This window comes from Poecilia mexicana, unplaced genomic scaffold (genome assembly GCF_051168715.1).
Source record: "Poecilia mexicana isolate PSO_F unplaced genomic scaffold, ASM5116871v1 scaffold_8, whole genome shotgun sequence".
NCBI classification, from domain to species: domain Eukaryota; kingdom Metazoa; phylum Chordata; class Actinopteri; order Cyprinodontiformes; family Poeciliidae; genus Poecilia; species Poecilia mexicana.
Window position 1 is genome coordinate 9,282,145 of NW_028263377.1, and position 23,215 is coordinate 9,305,359.

At 43.8% G+C, this 23,215-nt stretch overlaps 2 protein-coding genes across 6 annotated transcripts; one reads left to right on the forward strand and one right to left on the reverse strand.

Moving 5' to 3' along the window:
- Nucleotides 1-1,659: 1,659 nt before the first annotated feature.
- Nucleotides 1,660-13,442, reverse strand: LOC106907812 (GTPase IMAP family member 8). 4 transcript variants are annotated; one of them, XM_088008206.1, is made up of 8 exons: nucleotides 12,035-13,442; nucleotides 11,047-11,709; nucleotides 10,491-10,914; nucleotides 9,128-9,683; nucleotides 8,125-8,222; nucleotides 7,828-7,959; nucleotides 7,057-7,647; nucleotides 1,660-3,423 (listed from the first exon to the last, which is right to left on the reverse strand). In XM_088008206.1, the coding sequence occupies exons 4-8, from the start codon at nucleotides 9,580-9,582 to the stop codon at nucleotides 3,350-3,352; spliced, it is 1,350 nt and encodes a 449-aa protein (XP_087864332.1). In that variant the 5' UTR covers nucleotides 9,583-9,683; nucleotides 10,491-10,914; nucleotides 11,047-11,709; nucleotides 12,035-13,442; the 3' UTR covers nucleotides 1,660-3,349. The 4 variants fall into 4 exon arrangements, with proteins under 4 accessions (XP_087864332.1, XP_087864331.1, XP_087864330.1 ...); XM_088008205.1 differs by lacking the exon at nucleotides 10,491-10,914 and having other exon boundaries at nucleotides 11,047-11,166; nucleotides 11,252-11,709; nucleotides 12,035-13,441; XM_088008204.1 differs by lacking the exon at nucleotides 10,491-10,914 and having other exon boundaries at nucleotides 11,047-11,584; nucleotides 12,035-13,441.
- Nucleotides 13,443-15,319: 1,877 nt separating this feature from the next.
- On the forward strand, nucleotides 15,320-21,392 carry adsl (adenylosuccinate lyase). Of its 2 annotated transcripts, none has more exons than XM_014973677.2 (12): nucleotides 15,320-15,612; nucleotides 18,344-18,547; nucleotides 18,643-18,687; nucleotides 18,870-18,949; nucleotides 19,053-19,224; nucleotides 19,303-19,349; nucleotides 19,608-19,698; nucleotides 19,775-19,844; nucleotides 19,928-20,075; nucleotides 20,161-20,341; nucleotides 20,896-21,072; nucleotides 21,223-21,392. In XM_014973677.2, the coding sequence occupies exons 1-12, from the start codon at nucleotides 15,469-15,471 to the stop codon at nucleotides 21,307-21,309; spliced, it is 1,446 nt and encodes a 481-aa protein (XP_014829163.1). In that variant the 5' UTR covers nucleotides 15,320-15,468; the 3' UTR covers nucleotides 21,310-21,392. The 2 variants fall into 2 exon arrangements, with proteins under 2 accessions (XP_014829163.1, XP_087864333.1); XM_088008207.1 differs by having other exon boundaries at nucleotides 15,486-15,612; nucleotides 18,235-18,547.
- The last annotated feature ends 1,823 nt before the right edge of the window (nucleotides 21,393-23,215 follow it).

A 23,215-nucleotide genomic window follows, 5' to 3' on the forward strand; every position in this document is an offset into this window, starting at 1 on the left:
CTTTAACATTATGATATAGTTTGTGACCTGAAGCTAAACTCTAAAGGATGTCCATCTGTCATAAACTTGGTAATGTAGAATGGGAGGAAGGTAATGCAGCCCGCCTGACCTGCAGCAAACCGAACACACGTGACGTTCAATCAAATGACGGTCACGAGAAGTAAATCTAACACTCGCAACGGACGAAAAACACTTTCAAAGGTCTTGTTCCTGGTGGATTTAGCTCTCGTAACCACATCTCTTACTTCGCATAATATAATAACTAAAAGAAACGTCTTGCTGTAGTTAAAGCCGCGCATCTAAAGCAAAAGTGCACATTTGTCACAATGTCTGCAGGGAATTGGGTTTGGATGCTGACGTAGGCGAAGTCCAAACAACATTACCCACAAAAATGCTTGCATTCATCTTACAACCGGCCCTCGGCGGACGGGCAGTAATTGGCCCGGGCTGCCGTCCAGAAAGCTTAAGGGGGAGATCTATACTTCAGTGGAAGTGTGCCAGAGAGAAAATGGTGCAGAGCAAATATGCAGATAATTTTCTCCTGGGGAAAAAAAAAGGGACTGAGGGGGAGATAAAAGGAAAGAAAAACCTGACTATCTGGATACTGCAGGGTACGGATTCATAGAAGGCAGCTACCACAATTATAAAAGTTTTACAAATTGTGTTTGTGTTTAAGATAATTGCATTTGTAATGAGGTGTTGGAATCCTGCTTGCTCAGCTCCTGTTATTGCCTTCCTGACAGACAATGATTTTGTTTCTGGTGCATTACATTGTGCTGTTGATACCCATCTCTAAATATCTATACAAACCCAAGCAATTTTTAAAATTACTGACCTGGTTTTGGAATTTGGCCTCGAATTCGACAGAGACTTGCTCTTAAGTCTCTTATTAAAAGGTAGATCATCCTTTAATCGACAGAACGATGCCAAAATCAGAAATGTCTTTTCTTTAAAGCAATGCAGAAAAACATTTCCACTTCCAGGATGGATAATTGTAAAGCAGTTTTGGCTCAATGTCCAAACAACTCCCTCCAAAATGCTGCCAAGTTTTAACAGTTACCAAAAAGAAATATTCCCGTTACGACAAGTCCTGGTCTTCCTACAATGACTCAGTTTGAAATCAAACTTTGAAAAGATCTGAACCGTTTTCAGAATTTCCTGGTTCAGAACTGTAGAACAGCAAAACTGGGTTATTTTTCTACAATTTGGATGCATTTATGTATTTATTTTCATCATGTTTCAAAGATTCAATGTCCCACTTAAGTTTTGTAATTTCACCTGAAAACAATTTCATCCATCGATTGTCTATACTTGCTTAAACTTAATGTACGGTAGGATGGTGTCTATCTCCAGTGGACATTGGGCGAGAGTCAAATACTGACAGACCAACACAAAGACACACAACCAGGCTCACAGCAAGACCAATTTAGACCAACCAGTTAACCCTGACAAGTGTGGAAGGAAGCCAGGGTACCTGGAGAGAACCCACGCATTCACATGGAGAACATGAAACCTCCATCCAGAAAGAAAAGATAAAAATGTTTTCACAATTATCCACTACTTTGAATTGGTCCATAATAAGAGTCCAATAGAAAACATCAAACTCTGAACCTACAAGTCAAAGTAAACACGACAAAGAAAGGCAAAAGTATCCACTAGTATATTTGAACCTCTTTTATTGTTGTCAGAGGATGAACAAAATACCGATGACGATACAATAATCACCACAGTCAGTAACGTCACTTTGGCTGCAGTAGAAGTTACACAGTGCAAAAAGGCTCAGCTAAGACCTTCACACTTTCACGTATCTTGACGCTGCAACTATACACAGCTTGTACAACATATTCACAATTATAGAGCGAGACTCGGGTGACAGTTTCGCCACATCCTGGTAGGAAATTATAAAGGCATGCTGGTCACACTAAGTGCTGCTATAGCCTACGACACTAGGAGAAGCGCGGAGTCGGTAAAACAGAGAGGGCTGGGTGGGTAGGTCAGGGGATTTTCTGTCTTTTGTTGTTTTTTTTTTTTACTTCACGTCATGTAAATAGAAAAGGAGATGTGGCTGCCTGGCAGTGGTGTCCGTCGCTTGTTGAACAGGCTTCTTTGGGCTGTTCCGTGCTGTGAACGTCCTTCCTCTTTCGCTTCCACTTTCCCAGATGAGGGCGGAAGGACTTCAAATGCCACACCAGAGAAAGTCACAGGTTTGTTTTCAAGCAAGAGTAAGAAGAATAAGAAAGTGAGGCCACCTTCAACTCTTTAGGCACTCGTTTGTTCGCATGCGGTGTCTTTACATGCCGACAGCTGAATGTATATCTAGAGATTTAATAGTTTTTTTTCTGCTAAAAAAAACAAAAACATCACCACGCATGTCGGGAGCGGATGTCTCGTGGATGTAGAAAAAGGTTAGCAGGTAGTAAAAGCTTTTGAACGGTCCATGAGGTTATTTAGTTTGTGTAACATGCGAAAGCTTGGCGTAGCGCTTTATGGACACGGCTCCTTGGTTCTTCGCTCTCACGGTTTCGGGCTGAGGCACAGAGATGAATCTACCTTGTCGATATTTGCGCGGGGTGCATGACGGTAGCCGAGCTAGCCTTGGCTGCTCCGCTGGGATCTGAGGCTGCACGGCTTCCAGGCAGCCATTCCTTTTTCCTTTCTTCTGCTCCTTGAGAAAGAAAGACCAAGCAACAAAATGTGCGCTATATTACATTAATTTAATAGTTATCTTTACAAACAGGAGAACCGCGTCTCCTGATCGGAACCCTCAGGATCTCTGGATGTGACTCACTTGAAGTTTAGCGAACAGCGTCGATCAGCTTTTTCCTAAATGTCTTGTATTTTCCTGGTAAATCATCAGTTCAACCCCCGACTCCCTGAGCAGACCCTAATCAAACTTTAATGAAGGCTCTTTTTTATAACCAGGATGTGAACGCAGGATGAAAGCTTGTGTCTCCGACTTGTGGAGCACAGTTTCTGAAGTTCGAGAAATCAGGAATCGCACTCAGACTGCATTTCCCCTCACCCCCATCTTCATTCTCAGAGTGAACACAGACAAGGTATACAATAATGTCTCTTTGACAGCAGCAGAGTACGGAGTTTTTATTCCCAGCGATATCCAGATTCGGTTAGTAAAGGCTGAGCTAAGTGAACAGTGGGTATGGTCTCTATAACAAACAGCTACATGGCTCATTCTGGTTGCTAACACGTTTGTTTTGTTCTTCCCTGAATCTCTTCATAATTACTGAGGGACACTTCAAATGAGGTGAAAGTTACATGAGGTGATGCTTGGGGGTCTACTGAAGACAAAGACAGGGAACAGTCCCCACCCCTCCTCTTTGGGGCTGCCTCGTCACTGCAGCTGGCATCCCCGGCAGTCGTCCTCCGGTTCGGTGTTGTCCGAGGAATAAGAGCTCTCCTCGCTCACTGCCAAACAGAAAAACAGAAAATGTCAGTTTTTATAGGCTTTAGCAAGACGTGACACAAACTCCATTTCCTTTCGGTGAAACCTTGGCAGCTCTGTAAGGGACATCTAAAAAGCACTTTTATCGCAGTAGCTAATACGATGGAGTATCAGGGTCATTGTAGATAAAAGAGAGAAAAGTGACCATGGAGGAGTATGATCAGTTTAAAGCTGTGTGTTTACCAAGCTAGGACGTGAACAGGATTTAACATTCAGCTGTTTAGAAACTAATTGGGTTTCCAAACAGCTAGACTAGATGGGTTAGACGTTAAACTGGTTCATTTATTACAGCTAGAAACGAGTGATCAGGCTCTAAATCAGGGTGCAGTGATGGACTCAGACCTGAACATTCAGAATCACATAAAGACAGTTACAAAGTCGGCCTTCAATCACCTGAAGAACATTTTCAGGATTAGAGGACTAATGTTTCAGTAAGGTCTAGAGAAACTCATCCAAACATTTATCTCTAGTTGTAATTATGACTGCAAGTGTCTTCATAGGTCTGCCTAAAAAAAAAAAAAAAAAAAAAAATCAAACCTCTTGCTGCAGCTGATCCAAAACGCTGCTGCTGGCGTTCTCAGTAAAACCAGGAGGATGGAGCACATCACCCCAGTTCTGAAATCTTTACACTGTAGCTCATTGTATAGACTTTAAAATACTTTAGTTAGTTAAATCACTGAACAACTTGCATACATTAAAGACCTGTCGTTGTTGTATTAACCTCCCAGACCACCCAGGTTCTCTGGTTCTACTCTGCATCCCCAGAATCGGAACCAAACAGGGAGAAATAGCATTCAGCTTCTATGCTCCACTAATCTGCAACAAACTTACAGAAAATTGCAAAGATGCTGAAACACAGAGTTAAAACTCCCCCACTTTTTTAATTGCCTGTGATTCATAATAACTTGTTCCTGAAATGTGTAATACAAATAAACTTGACTTGACTTAAAGGAAGAATATGTTGGAAAAGCACCTGGAGCCCACAGCTAAGCAAGGTGTAGGATCTGTGACGTTATGGACCGCTTCTCTACTGAAGTGCCTGGGAGCCTTTATATACTCTTTGAAATACAATGTCCTTTTAAATAAAAGGAAATCTGGTGGTAAACTGAGAGTGGGAGATAACTGAGTGTTTCAACAGGTCAACAGTCCAAAACATATCGACAAATCAACTCAGAAGGGCCATTCGGTTGGGGAAGGGACTGAAATCGTAGCACGGGGCTTCAAGCCAAATTTAAAAGGTCATTTCTAAAAGGCAACAAAGGTGGTGATAAAAACGGTGTCCAAACAATCCAGAAACAGGCCTACGAAGTTCTAAATGAGAATCTACATTTATTCCCCTCTACAATTAAATGTTTCAGATCAAACTCATTTTAATATCAAATAAAGGTAACAATGAATACAAAAAAGACAAACAGTTTTCACAAGATTCTTTCATTTACTAAAGTAAAACACTGTTGAAAATTGAATTGCCTGCCAGCCCTAATAACTGCTTGTACCATCGTTGGCTGCAGCAGCAGGCAGTGAATCTTTTACATTGCTGTCAAAGACTTTTGGCACACTCTTCTTTGCAGGGCTATTTTTAATTTATCATTGTCTCGGGGCGTTTTGAAGCATGAACAGAATGTTTAAGGTAACGCCAAAGCATCCCGATCGGGACCAGGCCTCCCTGAAACATCAGATCCAACGTCTCACTGCTCAGCATTGGACTTCTAACCTTACAGTCAGGAGAATTAAAGGATGGAATATCATCTTGAAATTGAGCCGTTGGCATATCATGACAGTAATGGAGCAACCGCAACAGTCTTCAGTCAGAGATGTCTTCAGATTCAGTGGAAGACTGACAGCTACAGGATATGCTTCCTGCCCCCAGCGTCAATATCCACAACAACTCCAGACAGTGATGATTCTGGAGCGTTTGGGTTTTTCTGGGGTTTTATTTTGATTACTTCTTTTTTTTTTATTCAAGCTCATCCTAGATTATTCTGTTTTCAGATTTTCCTTCGATCAATGCTTCACTTTTGTTATTCCTTTAAGTCTCTTTCCCTCAGCCTGCCTGCCCGGTCTCCCCTCCCAGCTGCACCCCGTTTCCCAGTCAGCCACTTATCAACTAATCAAGCTCCCTGGTATATAAGCTCTTTATTTTCTTTCACTCACTGCTTGATTCTTCCGTTACTCATTTCTCCCGCACCACTTACGTTATTTTGCATTGTCTGTCTATCAGCACCAAGCCTGTAAGCTCTTGAAGTCCTACATTACGTCTCCTGCCTCCGTCTCTGCCCGTATTCTGGGTCCAACTGCAATGCCCATTATGAGAGTTAAGACACATTTAATTTCCCTTTGGGATAAATCAAGTGTTTTTTTTAGCCATGGGCATGCAGGTGTGCTTTGGATTACTATCCTTTGTAAACTATGTGTGCTTGAGCAAACTCAGGGTTTCCCTCAGCGTATTATAAGCCTGGCGGACCACCAGGCTATGCATTATTTATTTATTTAAGTCTTTTTAAAATATTTGCATTTTTAAAGACTTTATAGTTGGTGTTTAGGTGTTAATCTCCCAACCTTTCAATAACACATAATTATCAAGTGATATTTTCAAATTTCCTGTCAATTTTAAACATGTTTTTGACTCAAAAACACGACAGGCCGCTGGATGAATGCCCCAACACCCAACCACCAGGCTCAGCAGGTTTTCTGGCAAAACCTTGAAACTGATGGCTGGTACTCTCATGGCAGAGTGAAAGGGGACAGTGGCTGATTTTCACACCTTTACAGTGAGGCAAGATCGGAGGATAAGATCGGTTTCTCATACAAGTACGGACTGATCGCCTGTCTCCCAAAATTAAGGAAATTGGGTCCAATTTATTGACCAGCCGATTTATCCTTGCATCTGTAATGTCAATATGATGATATCTAAACATGTACTATAAAAGTCTCTCACGCTTTTTACTAAGTAGTGCCGCATTACATTTGCTTCATTTCTTCTTCTTTTGTTGGTGTTTTTTTAACACCAATCTGCCAGTGGGCTAGAAATGGAAATTAGCTACTTCACTTTGGTCTCATGTACTTTACAAGCTAATGTTCATTAGTAGGTATTGACATATTTTAAAAAATACACTCAACTGATAGTTCCACTGCTTGTGCCAAAATTAAAGCAACACAGAGCCATCGCTCTACCACCAAAAGGTTTGACTGTCATTCTGAGCTATTGCTCTGTTGCTTTTCCACCACATGTAACAACTGTAACCTTTTATAAAGTCATACTTTTTATTATCAAAGGTTTTCACCAAACACCTTGCGAAACATTGAGATATTAAATAAGAGACAGGCCTCTGTGATCTTTTTTTTTTCCAGTCTCGCTCTTGTATTTTTATCATGAACTCTGTTTAAACTGAAGCAAAAGAGGCCTGTAGTGATTTCACATCTCGTTCTAGTTGTCTTTGATATCAAAATTCGCTTGGTGGTTATAAAGAGTCGGTTGTGTCGGTTGTGACAAAGAAGCAAAAGCAGAAGAAATCTGTAAGGTAGCTGCTCTTTTTTCTTTTCTTTGTGGCAAGAAGAACAGCAGTGAACTCGGAGAACGAAACGGTGAGACTTACGCCACTCGGTCTGGATGGGGAGGAAGGCCCTGTCGCCGTTCTCCCTGATCATCTCCTCTATCCTGTCCAGAAGCAGCGACACGCTCCTGTCCTTGCCGGGCGTCTTACTGTCCAGCACGTGGTAATAGTTCCCACAGTACTCCAGCAGTCTCTGCAGCTCCCGCCCTCCCCGGAGGATGTGCTCCTCGATGGGCGTGTGTCCCAGCCAGTCGCCGCAGCTGAACAGCACCATGGTGTGGAGGCACGCGTTGTCTCCGAACAGAGTCTCGATGTGCGCCAGGAGCGTCCGCCTCTTCCTCGCCGTGAGCGACGAGACGACGGGGAGGACCAGCAGCAGGGTGTGGGGCCCCGGCCGCAGGAGGGCGGCCCCACGCTGCGACTCCTGCCGGATCCGCTTGGGGGTCCGGCTCACCGAGAACCAGTCCCAGCCTGGGGTGTCGACGATGGTGACCCGGCGGCCGCACACCAGCGCTTGCCTCCTAAGGCACAGCTCCGTCTCCTGGCCCGACTCGAAGAAGCGACGGCCCAGGATGGAGTTCCCCACCGAGCTCTTCCCGACGCCCTTCCAACCCAGCAGCAGCAGCCTCAACTCTGGAGACCCAGTAAAAAAAACAAAAAAACAAACATAAGCAGAATCAAACATCAAGCTTTTTTTTTTTTTTCCCCCTTGAGCGCCCATCTGGTCTGTTGTTTCTGCCTGAACAGCATTAACAACACATGTTCACTTTACCCCTCTTGAACACACACACACACTCTAACACACACACATACCTCGGGGAGGTCCTCCGATCATCTGCTCCCTCTGCCGGGCGTGCTCCTCCATCCTCATCCGCTCTTCCTCCAGCGCTCTCCTTGCCTGCTCCTCCTCCAGCAAAATCAATTCATTCACCTCAAAGTACCAGCCTGCGTGGAGGCACCAATGAATAATTCACTGAGTCATTTTAGGTCAGCTCCGCAACACAAATGGTGTCTGGATTAATAATGCAATGATCAGAGAAGCCGCATGAATACTGCATACGAGGTGCTACTATTTATAACGGCGTAATAAGTCAGAGTTGGTTCGCAAACCTTGGTTGTCGGTGACCAGTTCTTCCACCTTCTCCATCAGCTCCGGTACTTGGGTGTTTTCCTCCGAGTCTTTAAGGGTGTTATCAAAGGCATGGTACCTGCGAAAAGACACAAATGTCTCATTTTCCAAAACCGTTTTTTTTTTTTTTTACAAATAAAAGATGTACAAAGTGTGGTGTGAATTTGCTTTCAGGGGTTTAGGGTTGTCGTCTCATTTCTTCTTGCGCCTCTAACAGGTTTTTGTCCCTCGGATGAGAGGGAATCTCATCCAGCTCAAGAAGAAGAAGACGCCTATTTTCATTTAGCACATGCTAGTAGCAGACACAAAGGATCAGCACTTTTACTGTTACGGTTACCGTTCAGAAACTACTGTAATCAGTTCAGTTCAATCTAAACTTGGCACCTTTTTCTTTGTCAACCGTAATAAATGATATTCAATTGACCTGTTATGACTCAAATTTTGGGTGTCCGCCCCCCTCTGCTGCATCGTTGTTGGAAACCTGGAGTGGCAGAGATATCTGAGGCTTATTTTTTGTAAAAAAAAAAATTTTTTTTACAAAAATGTTATGTTTACTGTTTTTAAAAAAAAAAAAAAAAAAAAAACTCTGGGGTTGCGACTTATAGTCCGGTGCGGCATATACTCCGGAAAATATGGTATTTATTTCATAAATAGTGTTATTTCCTGGATTTTTTCTGTGAAGAACCCATAGCGGGTTATTTGATTGTGCTGTATGGAAAAGAATAAATGTTTGCATTTAGGCACTCCTGCAAACGTCACACTTTTTCTGTTACAAACTGACTCCGGCCCGCCAGCAGAGAAAGGAAAACTTATGTGGCCCTCACAGGAAAAAGTTTGTGGACCCCTGGTCTACAACGTTCTGGTACGCTGGACTTGTTGGGGCTTCCTTAAGGCCAGATTTGTGGAATGACGATGCTCGTACTGCAGACCTCTGTTCTAAACTAAACATTCACTGATCTCTTCCGACTCCAATTATTGTCCTACCTGCTTCCACATCTCTCCACCAGCCACTGCAGGGCCTCTCCAGTGTTGGATATGTGCTCCTCGATGAACACGCCTTTGGGCAGCTTGTCCACTCCGGTGAAGAGGACCATGCAGTACCTCCAGGTCCCTCCGCCCAGAGCCCCCAGCTGGTCCTCTGCGGCCTTCCGCTCCCTGTCACCAAACGGCTGGCTGATGGACACCACCAGCAGGATGGCGTGCGGTCCGGGAGGGCAGAGGATGGCGCCCATGCAGGGGCCCTCGCTGTCCAGGCTCGGTGGGGGGCGAGCCGGGCTGTCCGACTCGGCGCCAGCGTTTTCGTCCGTGTCGCGCTCTTCGTCGTCCTCAGGGTCGGCCGGGATGGCCCAGGACGGGGTGTCGACCACCGTGACCCGTCGGCCGTAGATCTCCATCTGGCCCACGTTGCTGTGGGTCGTCTCCGTCCCGGCGTCGAACATCTCGTCTCCGAGGATGGTGTTAGCGGAGGAGGTCTTGCCCGATCGGGGCCCACCGAGGATCAGCAGCCGGCGCTCGGGGGGGTGGCGGCCCCGGTGGTCTCCTATTGACATAAAGAAAAAAATTTGATTTATTGATTTTGATTAAATCACTGCTGCCTCAGTTATTGGTACCCACAACAATCACTTCAAAATATCTATTTTTTTCTCAGACATCATTGGTGTGCACAAAAAATAAATGTAGGATGCAAATTAAATAAACTCCAAGTGTTTTTTTTTTTGCCATTATTAGGTAATATTTGTTGGTCCTACTATTAAACATGCAACGGTATAACGAACCTCCGACCGGTTTGAAAGGAATGTTATCATTCTCAATAACTAGAAAAGTAAATCAGAAAACAGGCATCCAAAAGAAATTGTATTACTGGTCCGGAAAAAATGGAGAAAATTGAAATACAGGAAGGAAAAGGCTAAAGGTAACATATTTGTTGGTGATGTGGACAAGATAAGTGAAGATGTAACATTTTTTTATTTTTCATTTTTATTTTGCTAGCAAAATTATTTGTCCCGCTCGCTAGTCTCGGATAATTGTTAGAATTTGTTTGTCATAAACGTAGCTTTATGACGCTTTGTGGCACTAAATGAACGTTCAGACCTGCTGATTCAGATCCTGTTGATACACTAGGATCCTCCGAACAATATCTCGCTTAGGGCCCCCAAAAAGCTAGAAACAGCCCTGTTTTTCTCCAATAGGTCCTAAGAGAGTGTGAAATTGGAAAATGCAAATTTTGTGAGCGACGGAAAACAATTCATCAAATCTTTCAGCAGCATAAAGATCCAAATTACCAAAGAAATGGTTGAACTGCACAGCACCACCTCAGCCCCCAGACCCAAAATGAATTAAAAAAAACCTGTGTGGTGAACTGAAGGGAAGAAAGCACAACACAGGACTAATGTAGGAAGGTAGAAACCTTTGAGTCAACCTTCACAGAGGAAGACTAAGTGCCATCCTCCAGCCAGAGAAGGTTGCATGAAGAATGAATAGCAGGGGAGAATGTGGCTGGCACCTGTGGCAGAGCAGCAGCAGTGGGCTGATTATCATATGTCCTGAGTGAAGAGTTATAAGTCAAGGAGAAATTTTGATGAAATGGCATCAGAACTGAATGTGGATGCTCAGCAGCTGGCAGGAGAAGCAACGGACGCCCCGAGCGGATGAGGAGATGAGGAGCCGCGGGGAGAACTTCATTGATTTCCTCCCGCAGAGGACTGCTGATGAGACTTTCTGTGCGTGTAGCTAATTCCAAGCGGCGCAACAGTTTCCCTATTTAGAGGAAACTGGGAAAGAAACAGAGCTGAGAGTTTTCCCAGGGACGGTGTGGTCAAATGAAGGTTGATGATGCAGAACCTGTTCCAGCAGAGAGAGAGAGAGACAGAGAGAGGTGAAGAAGAAGAAAAAAAAACACTTACCGGTGTCAGAGGCAGAGGACACAGCAGCCATCTTGGGCGTTGAACCTCTGGCTTCCTCCTCCTCGGGCCCCCTTCTACGTCTCCTTCTCGCTTCCACGGTGGATTCCTTTCCTCTGGCTTCTTCAGAAAGCAAAGTGGTGTACGCAGGCCTGCTTCTCACCTTCTGCTTTCACTTTAAGTCTCATTCTACTGCAGTGTTACTCACTTCATCCTCAGTTTCTTGACTCCCACTCGTCCCTCATGCCTCTCAGCCCTCTTCTGAATCTCCCACAGCTTCCTCCTCACCTTAACCCCTGTTCAATGTACCACTTTGTCCTTGTCCACCAACGCTTTCTCCTTTGTCTTCTTTCTTCTTTTTTATCTCTCCAAGCTGACGGGAAACATTGTGCAATGCAGGAAACTGGATACCAAATCCACCCCTGCCTCTGCAGCTCCAGAAGGATGTCTCGTCATTTCTTTCTCTCTTTTTTTGAGGCAAAGAGGGGGAAATGTTCCTCCCACTCACTCCAGCAGCAGCAGCAGCAGCAGCAGAATGGACCTGTATGCAGACTGCAGTTAGGAGGACTGATGGAAGGAAGGATAGACGGAGAAAGAGGGAGGGTCAGAAATGAGAGGGAGAGAGGGAGGACTCTTCTGTTTACAGCTGGCTGCTGTCCCCAGGTGCTGCATAACATACAAACACAATTAATTATATAACCCCTGCAGACAGAAATAACACAAGGCAGAAAGAGGCACTCATATATATAAATATTAACACAAGACAGGATCTTATGTAACATCTGAAAGCTCCTATAAATAGCAGATAGCAGTAAGGAGATATAACATTAATATTTTCTGAAACGAAAACACGGAAATTAGCATCGATATGCGCCAATTAAGACACGGCAAAACCACAAACAGTAAATGACCAAACATAGCATATTCTGTGTGCACTTCTTAAAACATAATAACACCGTTGAGGCATTTTTATAAGCATTCGTTGCCATACTTTTACGTGTTTTAGCTGCATTAGCGCTTGGCCGTTGCTAGGGAGTTCGTTTTGCCCAAGACATCTCGGTATGCCGTACAGCGTCTCCAAGAGTCGCGACGCGACCTCGCCACCAACGGTACGTCGGCGCGTCTTCCATGTCGTGAGTGGCATCTTCTCAAGCTATCCTTGGACACAGGCTTTTCTGAGGAAAACAGGCTAAAGTTTAAAAGTTCTGATACTCGTAATCAGTCGTTTGCGAGATTAGGGACAATAAAATGAAACAATATTTCCGAATTTATGTAAGAAAGTAAAATAAATACGAAACCTTAACTAAATGGAGTTGTTGCAATATCACATTTCACTTTGGGTTAGTTAAAAGTATTGTTCAATAGCTGAGTTTTAATTATTTCCTTTTTCACATTTTATTTCGGTTTTTTTTCCAAATGTATTTTATCTAAACTTTAGTGTAATTTTTATAATATATTGTCATATCTATATATTACATTGACATACAGCTCAAGTGACCTCTACTGTTTTGTCTTTATGGACACAAGTGTCGTAATGAGGCCTCTACAAACTTCACATGCCGTTTATTTTTTGTTTTTTTAATCCACATTATACACATCCATCCTTTTTCTTTACACCCTTGTCCCTTACTGGGGAGGGTTGCTGGTGCCCATCTCCAGTTAACGTTTTGGGCAAGAGGCAGGGTTCACCCTGGACAGGTCGCCAGTCTGTCGCAGCATTATACACATCATATATTGAATTATTATTTCTTGTGAGATCAGTTCTGGATTATGGATGTTGCGTGTATATCATTCAGCGTCAGTCTATATTTGCCACTTATGAAATTATTTCCAATTGTGTGTGGCAACACTAGATGAAACTCAGATTTTATGGAATTTTAGTTTTAGTAAATTCCTCAACACCACCACCCTGGGAATTTCAGCCAGATATTACCTTTTGTTTAAGGCACACAGGTTCAGTTATGCGAATACTGAAACAGTTAAGTTTACAAAAAACATTTATCAAATTCTTCTTAAAATGTTCTTTAAGAATAACACTCAAAAGGAAAATAAAGGGAAAACAAAGAAAAACAAATGAACTGGAGTAGCTGAAGTTACTGGCCGTAGGGGGCGCTATGGTACGGAGCCCTCCAGGGGACATGGGGATTTTTTTTCCTTTTGCGTTCCCTCGCAATAATCTACTGATCAGTTCATGCGGCATAATTGAATACTGTAAGCCTTTCTTACGGTGGCCGCCGAACTTTCTGCTTTAATACAAACTTATGTAAGGTTTTTCCATGGAATATTTCTGAGTTATTATCGCGGGATAAGAAGTCATCTGATTGTGTCTCTGTGTTCGTCTGAATGGTTTAAAGGGCTGCGTTCAGTGCCGTTCCTTCCGAGCCTGAACAGACAAACACGCAATAAATAAATCGATTTTTAAATCAGTTTTTCGGCACCAAAGCGTTAATACGTTTTATTATAAAACACAGCAAACTAATGGTGGTCATGTGGGGAAAAGGAGGGCAGACCATATGGGTCCCATATGGGTTTGTCCGTGGGTTCCACAATGGCCCCACATGGGTTTGCCCATGTAGGGCCAGAGCCCACATGGGCACTACATGGTGGTGGCCCACATGGGTTTGTCCATTTAGGGCCCGTGTAGGCTGTGGTCCTACATGGGCAAACCCATGTGGGGTCATCGTGGAACCCGCGGACAAACCCATACATCAGCCCTCCTTTCCCCCACATGGGTCCCACCTAGGCATGCTGGCCGCACTGGGTTAACTCGGGGAATCTCATCTGTCCGTGTATCAATCATTTCCAAACCTTTTTGTTCTGTCGCAATTATCGATTTATTTAATTTTGATTAAATGCTCCAAACTTTACGAGGACTGACCACCCCGTTCACCCGCTTCCTCATACACACAGAGCCAGCAGCAGCCATTCACCTTCCCATTCATACTTCATGACGGTCACGCCCACATCGACACACCCACCACCAGGTGTCAAAGCCGCTGCTCCTGTCGTATCAATAATTACTTATTTCATTCATATGGCTCTTATAGAGCCTCAGTGAAAATTTGTTTATCATTATTAACTCTTTGGTACCAATATCCCCTGGAGGGCTCCGTACTATGGGGACGGCATCCAACAAAACAAACAAAAAAAAAAAAAACAACCTTTGACACCAGACGCAGTGAGACAACCCAAACTCAAGAATCACAGCACGCAGAAGAGGAAGACACCGTCACAGGACAACAAAAAAAAGTTAAATATAACAATCTTAAACCTAATAAAAGAAAAATAGCAGCCCGACTAAATAAACAAAAAGGGCTGTAAACAAAATAAGTAAAGAAATAGAAAACAATGGACAATACAAGTTAAAACATCAGGACCAGGCGTGGCCCTCTTGCCACGCCACAGCAGGAGGCGAAATGGGCGCGCCGATGCCACACCCCAAACACCGCTTCAACGAAAGCGGATGAAGCCGCCGCAGTCAGACTTTAAAACTAATGTGCAGAAATCAGGGAGACGAACGCAGACAGAGCAGCAAGGGTCCAACTGTGGGGGACCCATGAAAATTAATTAGTCACGTTAGTTTCCTGCCGATCTACACAAACACGCAGAATGAGGAAGAGAAGGAGCGCAGCGCAGTGGCATTTTACTTCAATTTAGATTTTCTGACCAAGATCAGCTAGAGTGCAGGGAGAGAGAACACCTACAGATATCAGCGCAACATGCACCAGTCGGCGATTTGTTGCCTTTCGCTACCAGAGCCCACAGGACGCAAGTCACACAGTGGGAGAACAAAGACGACACGTCCTGAATGAACGCCGCAGCTCCTTATATACACCACGCCCACCTTAAGAACCGGTCTCACCTGGAAACTATTTGTGTAGAATTATGTATATTTCTGTGTATATGTGTTGTTGTACAAAGTTATGCATATTTGAATAGACATTTTACTTACCTTCCTCAGCCAGAGTTTTTCAAGTTCTACTTTATGACTCTGTATGGGGGTCATTTATAGCTTTCTAAGACTTGAACGGGTTTAATCTAAGTTTGGAGAGAAAACAAAAACTGAAGAAAAGTCAACATATCTTTTGATTGGAGATGTTGTACTATTACAACACTGCGTCTTACGGTGTTAACTTAGTAGAAGTACGTAGCTTAAATTCTGATAATATTTTAAGTAGAGAGTTTTTTCAGTTCATGAAATTAGAAAAAATGTTGACGAATATTTGCGTTCTGGTTCGTACTCCAAATCAGAAGGTGGCGGTAATGCACTTTTAAGCTGTCGGCCATCCACCAGCGAAAGATAGAAGAAGACGAAGCGGAAAGAGAGGGATCCATGCGAGGACACCAGTGGGTGGGAGGCGCCTTCTGGTTTTATCCAAAAAGCTTCGGGCAGAACCTTTTCTTCAACAGCCTTGTCCTGCAAACATGGAGGGAGACGAGGAGTTTATGAAGTACCGCTCTCCGCTGGTGTCCAGATATGCAAGCAAGGAAATGGCCTTTAACTTCAGCGACAAGAAAAAATTCACAACCTGGAGGAAGCTGTGGATCCTTCTGGCCAAAGCTGAGAAGGTCTGACACGTTTTTTTTTACTTCGCTGTTTGTCCCACTTTGAACGACTTGTGAACTTTTGAAGCTTGTGGCCTTCAGAGACCTCTCAAATTCCCCGGTCTAAAAATAGTGGACGATCATGGCTGCAGCACATACAGAAATACTGCTGGACTACAAATACTTTTGACCATCTATATAAAAATAGCAACTGAATAAATGCCACTGTTGGGTAGAAATAATACAGGAAACTCTAAACAGATTACAATTGTTAGTTTTATTATGCGTTTTAACCTTAAATAGTTGTCTAGCTCACTCATTAATTCTCGGTTAATTAGTTATGATGATTCATAATAAAGCAATGAAAAGTATAAATTAGTCATCAGACATGTCCAAAGATTATTTATTTTTTTACATGAGTGTCACATCTTAGAGGCATCACAAAAACCACATCCACACCACTGATGTGGAATGCTCAAGTTCTACTGAAATTTCATGCTTACACTATGCAGATGCTTTGTCTGCACTAATGAAGAATCATTAATCTTTTATGCAGAATGTTTAAAGTGGCTGACTTCTCTATTTTTCTTTATTAGTTGACTAATAATTACTTGACCCGGTTTCTACACTCACAGACTGTTGAGTTTTGAACATTCATCCCAAAATCAGTGAGGGATAATTGAGTATGATAAGAAAAAACAAAATGAGTACATGAGATTACTAACCCACTTTAAAAAAAATCTGGTACATCCAACGTGTAAGAGGATCAAATAAACATACTTTATTAACTTTACTTGACATTTCACCAAATGTGTTTTTTTTTTGTTCATATTGAGATGAACCCCACCCTCATACGCCCCAAGGTCATGTGACCAGACAGGACACAGTTCAACAGCATCTTAACTCTGGAGCTCTTCTAATTTGCTCAGCTGCCCTTTGAAGGCGCCAAAGTGAACGCTAACAGACCCTTTCTCTCAAGTGCTGCCTCACATGACATCCTACACGCAGATTCACATTCACTATTTGGGGTTACTGTAGTGTTGCTAGGACAGGCACTGTTTGAATATAGCACAGTATTTTTCTGTAACCAGAGACGGCCCTTGAGGTATATTTGTATTCTGACCTTTGTAGCCCAGTCAAAGTTCCTTTTTATTTTAAGGTTTTCTTTAGCATTTGGCTTTAAACCGTCTTGGTTTCATGTGTTCAGTAGATATATGTGTAGAACTGGCCTGTCTACTGTCTGACCTTTGATCCCAGCTGGTTCCAGCAGTGTGCTCATGGGAGCAAGCTGCTCATTCCTCTGTAATCGAGCCGTTATCAGATTCCCAGTGACTCTGCGTGAAAAGATACATTCCAGGCTAATCAAGATATTAGGAGATCTCATGAGGTTGGTACATGTTTGTCCAAACTTCAGTCAACAACATTTTTTTTTTTTTCTGGTCAACCAAGTAATGCTTACTGCATTCAACAAACTGCTAGATTGTTGGTGTGGAGGAAAGTAAGCTGTGAAAATAAGAGTATTCTTCCATTGATTTCTATTGATATTAAAGTTTCAGGGTCTGGGCGTTTAACTATCTTATGGATCATCAGTTATTTATTTTCCACAGTACAATCACACATAATCAGTTTCACAACTTTTCCTTTTCAGTTGCGTTCAGGCTTGTACCTCAGAGTAGTTTGCTTTACTTCCATGTCCGAATTCGTTAAAGCCGTCAATAGTGTGAACATAGTGTTGTAAAGTTCTGCTCTTGTTCTGACCAGCATTTTCTATGCCTTGGCATTTATCGATAAGTTCCTCCCAACAACTTTATCACCAGAGCAGTCTGTTATATCAACAATCAATGTTTTAGTGCGAAGGTTTTAACTGCCCCTAAGGGAGCGATCTAACCGCGTTCCAAAGACAGTGTTCACTTTGGCTCATTAATTTTGTAATATTGTTTCTGTGCATGTTGTTTGGGCCTATAAGATAATGCCATCAGCTGCTGGACAGAAAGGAAGTTTCAATATTTGACGTAAAATTAGATTGCAGGGTGCAGTCAGACATTGTCCTCCATTTGGCTCAGAGACGGAGAAAATAAAAGCTTCAACTGAAGCTACAAGGTTAAACATACATGAAGATGTGGAGAGCGCTTATTGACAAGTTCTGCAAATGGCGACAGTGTTTGTAAACTTTACAGTGTAAAGTAAGGTGTTTTCTTAGCTGATGAACTTTATGCTCACAAACGACTGAGGCGTTTGCCTCACTGGTCAATTCCTACCTTGTGTACTACCTGTGTACGTCAAAAACTACAGATGACTGCGAATTTGTGAGTGGTAAAGCATTTTGAATGTTGAGTACAGATAGAAAAGTGTTCAATACACTCACTCCATTTAGCATGTACTTCCTGTAACAGAGGCGTGGCTAGAAAGTATTTTTTCAAGTACTTAACTACTTTGGACAAGTGGAGATATATGATTTATTTATGCCTACTGTTGATGCTGACTTGTTTTCAGACATCCTCTCTCAAAATTTATGCTCACAAACATTGGATTGTTTTATATGTGTTTAATGAGGTCTTATGACCATAAAATATGAAATTTATCTTGGAGTCAGGGACGTCTAGTAGCAGCCGTAGACATTACCTCACCCACGCTGTTTTTCTTCAGTTTCTTCAAAAACACCCGTAATGGTAAACATCTGATTAGAATGAAACTCTACAACCCGAACACTGGAGCTTGGCGTCGAGACATCTCTGCCTCGTCATTCCCCCCTCAGGAACTGGGTCTGCCGATTACGGATGCTCAGATCCAGGAGATGGAGACCCACGCCGAGGACATCGACTTCACCATGGCCGCCGAACAGGAGCGGAAGCTCCGGCACGACGTCATGGCTCACGTCCACACCTTCGCTCACTGCTGCCCCTCCGCCGCCCCCATCATCCACCTGGGAGCCACGTCTTGTTATGTCGGAGACAACACCGTAAGTGTTTCTCCGACTGCATAACCCGAGAGGAAACCTTGCTGTGTTTGTTTACGTTCTCCACCTATTTTTGTTGTGTTGCATCTTCTCCCCAGGATCTCATTATGCTGCGCGATGGCTTTGACATCCTCCTCCCTAAGGTGAGGCTCAGATGTCGGTCTTACAACAAGCGCACCCACCCAGCTGTGCATCTCAGCTGTTTGGTAGCAAATCGGAGAGCCGGAATGAAGAGCTGCGCTTATTTAACCGGCGCGGCTTTCACGCCAGATTTGAACTTTACGTGACATCCGTGTGTTTATGTAACAACTCAATCTTTCTCCAGCTGGCGAGGGTCATCGACAGGCTGGCAGAATTCGCAGACAAATACAAAGACCTTCCTACGCTTGGCTTCACACACTACCAGTGAGTACGTGCACATGTTTCCCTCCAAATTTTCACGTTTCTCCGTCATAAACCTGTGCTTCACCCTCCCCCTCCGCCCCCCCGACTCTCCTCCCCACCTCAGGCCTGCTCAGCTCACCACCGTAGGGAAGCGGGCGTGCCTCTGGCTGCAGGACTTGGCGATGGACATGCGGAACCTGCAGCGAGCCCGTGACGACCTGCGTTTCCGGGGGGTCAAGGGTACGACCGGGACCCAGGCTAGCTTCCTGCAGCTCTTTCAGGGGGACCACGATAAGGTAGGAGAGATGAGGGTCGCTGGAGCAGCAGGCGACGAAGGAGATTTGATGGCATTCATGGTGTTTTTGTGCCATCAGGTGGAGGAGCTGGACAGGAAGGTGACAGAAATGGCTGGGTTCAGAAAGTAAGATATTTTTATGTTTTGGTTTGTTTTTTTACTTGGCATCAATAACTGATGTAACGTGAAGATTAAGCTGCAGAGGCGTCTCATTTTTCCTTTATTTGTCCGATGTATTAAATTATGTCGTGTTTGCGGAACATTAGAAGACCGTTCTCAGTCTTCATCCCGTCCTGCACATCCCGACAGCAGCTTTACGACCCAAACCCTGATCCGAGAACATCAACCGTCTCTGGACATTAACGTCTTTGTCCTTTTCCTCAGAGCTTACCTGGTGACCGGACAGACTTACAGCCGTAAAGTGGACGTCGACTGTCTGTCCAGCTTGGCCAGTTTGGGCTCTACTGTCCACAAGGTGTTACGGAGGACATAAATGTCTCCATCTAGTGGTTTTTACATGTAAATGACGTTTACTTCAAACTACTCTTTAGATCTGTACGGACATCCGTCTGCTGGCCAACCTGAAGGAAATAGAGGAGCCTTTTGAGAAAGAGCAGATCGGTATGTTTTGTTTGTTACAGCGGGAAGTTGTCCAGAAATTAAAGTTTAAGATAGTTTAAGGAGTCGTTGCTCCCTCCCTGCAGGTTCCAGTGCCATGCCCTACAAGAGGAACCCGATGCGCGCAGAGCGCTGCTGCAGCCTGGCTCGGCACCTGGTGGCGCTGATGGCCGACCCGCTGCAGACAGCGTCTGTCCAGTGGCTGGAGAGGACGCTGGACGACAGCGCCAACAGGTATTATTACCAACACCTGCAACAGATCTCACTGTAGACTAGCCAAAACAATCGTTTTCTACGCTTCTCTTTCGCTGACGCGCAGGAGGATCTCCCTCCCAGAGTCCTTCCTGACCGCAGACATCGTCCTCAGCACTCTGCAGAACATCACAGAGGGTCTGGTGGTCTACCCGAAGGTCATCGAGAGGCACATCCGCCACGAGCTGCCCTTCATGGCCACGGAGAACATCATTATGGCCATGGTGCAGGCCGGAGGGAACAGACAGGTAGGACGGCGTTTCAGACCATCAGACAACCTGAAGGAATTAATTGATTAGTTAATTAGTTAATTATTTCAATAAGCAATTCATCACGATAAATACGATTAATCGCTTCAAGCCAGACAGCTGATATTAGTAATTTTCTTTGACACATCAGCCCGATAAATAAACTTGGGCCGATATGAAGAACTGATATTTATTTCCGTCTTGTTGCCATTTGTTTCTGGAATGACCATGTTGTATTTGATTAGAAAGTGATGCAGCAAAGGATTGTGGGTAGTTTAACCGAAACAGAAAAGCAGTGAAGTGAGTGATCAATGTGGTTGTTTTTCTTTTCTTGGTGTTAAAAGTGTAGTTAAATACATTCAGCATCGGTAAATATCAGTTATTGACCATAAAAGTAATATTAATATCGGATATCGACACACTTACAAGGACAGTGACATATGATCGGTAGGCCCAGGCTGAGTTGGAAACTCCGATCGTCTTTATCTGAAGTTAAAACCTGAGAACTTGAGCCTTTCCTGGTTACCACGGGTACCGTTCTTGTTTCCCTCCAGGACTGCCATGAGAAGATCCGGGTTCTGTCCCAGGAGGCGGCGGCTGTAGTGAAACAGGAAGGAGGCGACAACGACCTGCTGGCCAGAGTCCAGAGAGACCCCTACTTCACCCCCATCTTGGGCCAGCTGGACGCCCTGCTGGACCCCAGCACCTTCATCGGTCGCGCCCCACAGCAAGTGTGTTAGACGGCCAACGTGACGCTGCATGATTCTTCGTCCTGCTGCTTTTGTTTTGGACAGCGAAGTTTCAGAAACCTTGCCTCGGAACATGTTCACAAAGCGAAGTTTTTTTTTTTTTTTCCCCTCCCTTTTTCTTCTGTCCTCCAGGTAACGAGGTTCCTGTCTGAAGAAATACGCCCCCTGCTGGAGCCCTTTAAGTCGAAGATGGATCTGAGGATTGAACTGGAGCTTTAAGGATAACACGCGTGCACTATTACCCTCTGACCTGTGGACAAAGTTGAGAGAAAGACGGTTGAATAAAAGTGTTTTTAATTCTGCCTGCTGCTGTGGTTTCTGCCGCCTGATGTCGGAGGTGAAACTGCGCCTGGGAGGAAGTTTATCCTCATAAATGTTCCAATGAATGAGCTATTAACCACTGAGGGCTGGAGATGGTTGTTTGAGCTTGTAGTGAAAATAAGAATCTAGTTTAAGGAAAATGAGGAATAAATGTCAACTAATTTAGTATTCGGTTAATCGCTAAATGGAGTATACACTCAAAAAAAGACCATTTGCTGAAAGAATAACAACGCTAATAAAGCTCAAACTGCGCAAAACACACGTTTTCTATTTAAACTAAAAGAAAACACATTTGTCTGCGACAGACTGGCGACCTGTCCAGGGTGACCCCACCTCTTGCCCAGAATGTTAGCTGGAGATAGGCACCAGCAACCCTCCCAACCCCATTAAGGGACAAGGGTGTTGTTAGAAAAAATGGATTGAAAACACATTTGTATGTAAACTTGTTCTACCCAGAGCTCCTCATAGCGGCATAGTTTTAGCCTCACCTGATTCAAATTCTGTAAAAGTATATTTTAGCAAGCACCGTTGGCTATCCAAATATTAATCAAAAAATAATCGACAGATTATTGGCCATTTCCGACTGTTTTTTTGCTGCATCTCTGGACATTAGTAAAATCTGCAATCATCTAGCAGTACCCGCTTGCAAGCACAAGGGGGCACCATTTACCTTTTATATAAATATAAAATACGCTTTAACGTTTAATTCTAATCAGAATTGGTTCTTTAAATCCACTAAACGTTTATTGTTCAATCCATGTTCTTATATTTGCTTACCACTGATTTCTTTTTAACATGCAGAGTCAGAGTGAGGCGAAGGGATCTGTTTAGATGGGGACGTTTTCAGAGCTTAACCTTGGCCAGCAAGGGGCGCTGTGGAGCAGCATTGACTCTTGACGTCTTCACTAACTGATGGGAAAACGAAGATCTGCCTCCGTGCCAGCATTTTTTGTTTGTTTTTAGTTTTTATTTGGAAGACGCCTCCAATTCAGTAAAAAAAATTGTCACGGCTATTTAAGATGAACAAAACAAAGAATCTCCCACAGATAGGCTGACGGTGGGAGAGGCTTCACTCTTGGCTCAAACTTTCAAACCGTCTCTGTTTACACAAACATAATGTCTTGGGACCTGTTGCTACGATTGAGCGACACTTTGTGCTAATCCGCACTAAAGCTTGAATTTTATGTTTTATTTATATCAGTAAAAATCTGCTTGTGTGTGTGTGTGTGTGTGTGTGTGTGTGCGTGTGTGTGTGGGTGTGTGTGTGTGTGTGTGTGTGTGTGTGTGCTCGTGATGGGAATGCTGAGCCCTTGGTGTCCTCCTATGCCTTGACAGCATTCTTTCACATACTTCATGCTGCGTGATGGCCAAAGGGAGGCTTTGATGCGTGGGCACACTGACCAGACGGGCAGCTTCTAAGTCTATGGGAATTTCTCAAGTCCTGACCCGTCCTGCTGGGGATTTCGGACCCACCCTTGCATTGTAGTTCTGCTGTCAGGAGACCCTGTTTGACCCATTTACTGCAGATTATTCAACCATCTTGAACTTTTTTGTTTTTAAAGCAGTTTTTAAATCAGAAACCTATTTCGATTTTCATTTTAGGCCAAATCAAGGTTATGAATGTCTTCAAAGGGTATTGATAAAACCCATTAACATAAGGAGAACTTCTTACAAGTATTTAGCATCTTTTCACACTGATGTAATTTGGCAGTATATCAGGGTCGGCCCAAGCCTCCATGGCCCTCTAGTTCTGCTAACAATGTGGACTGGCTGCAATCAGCAGTCCGATCATTAGATCATTCAC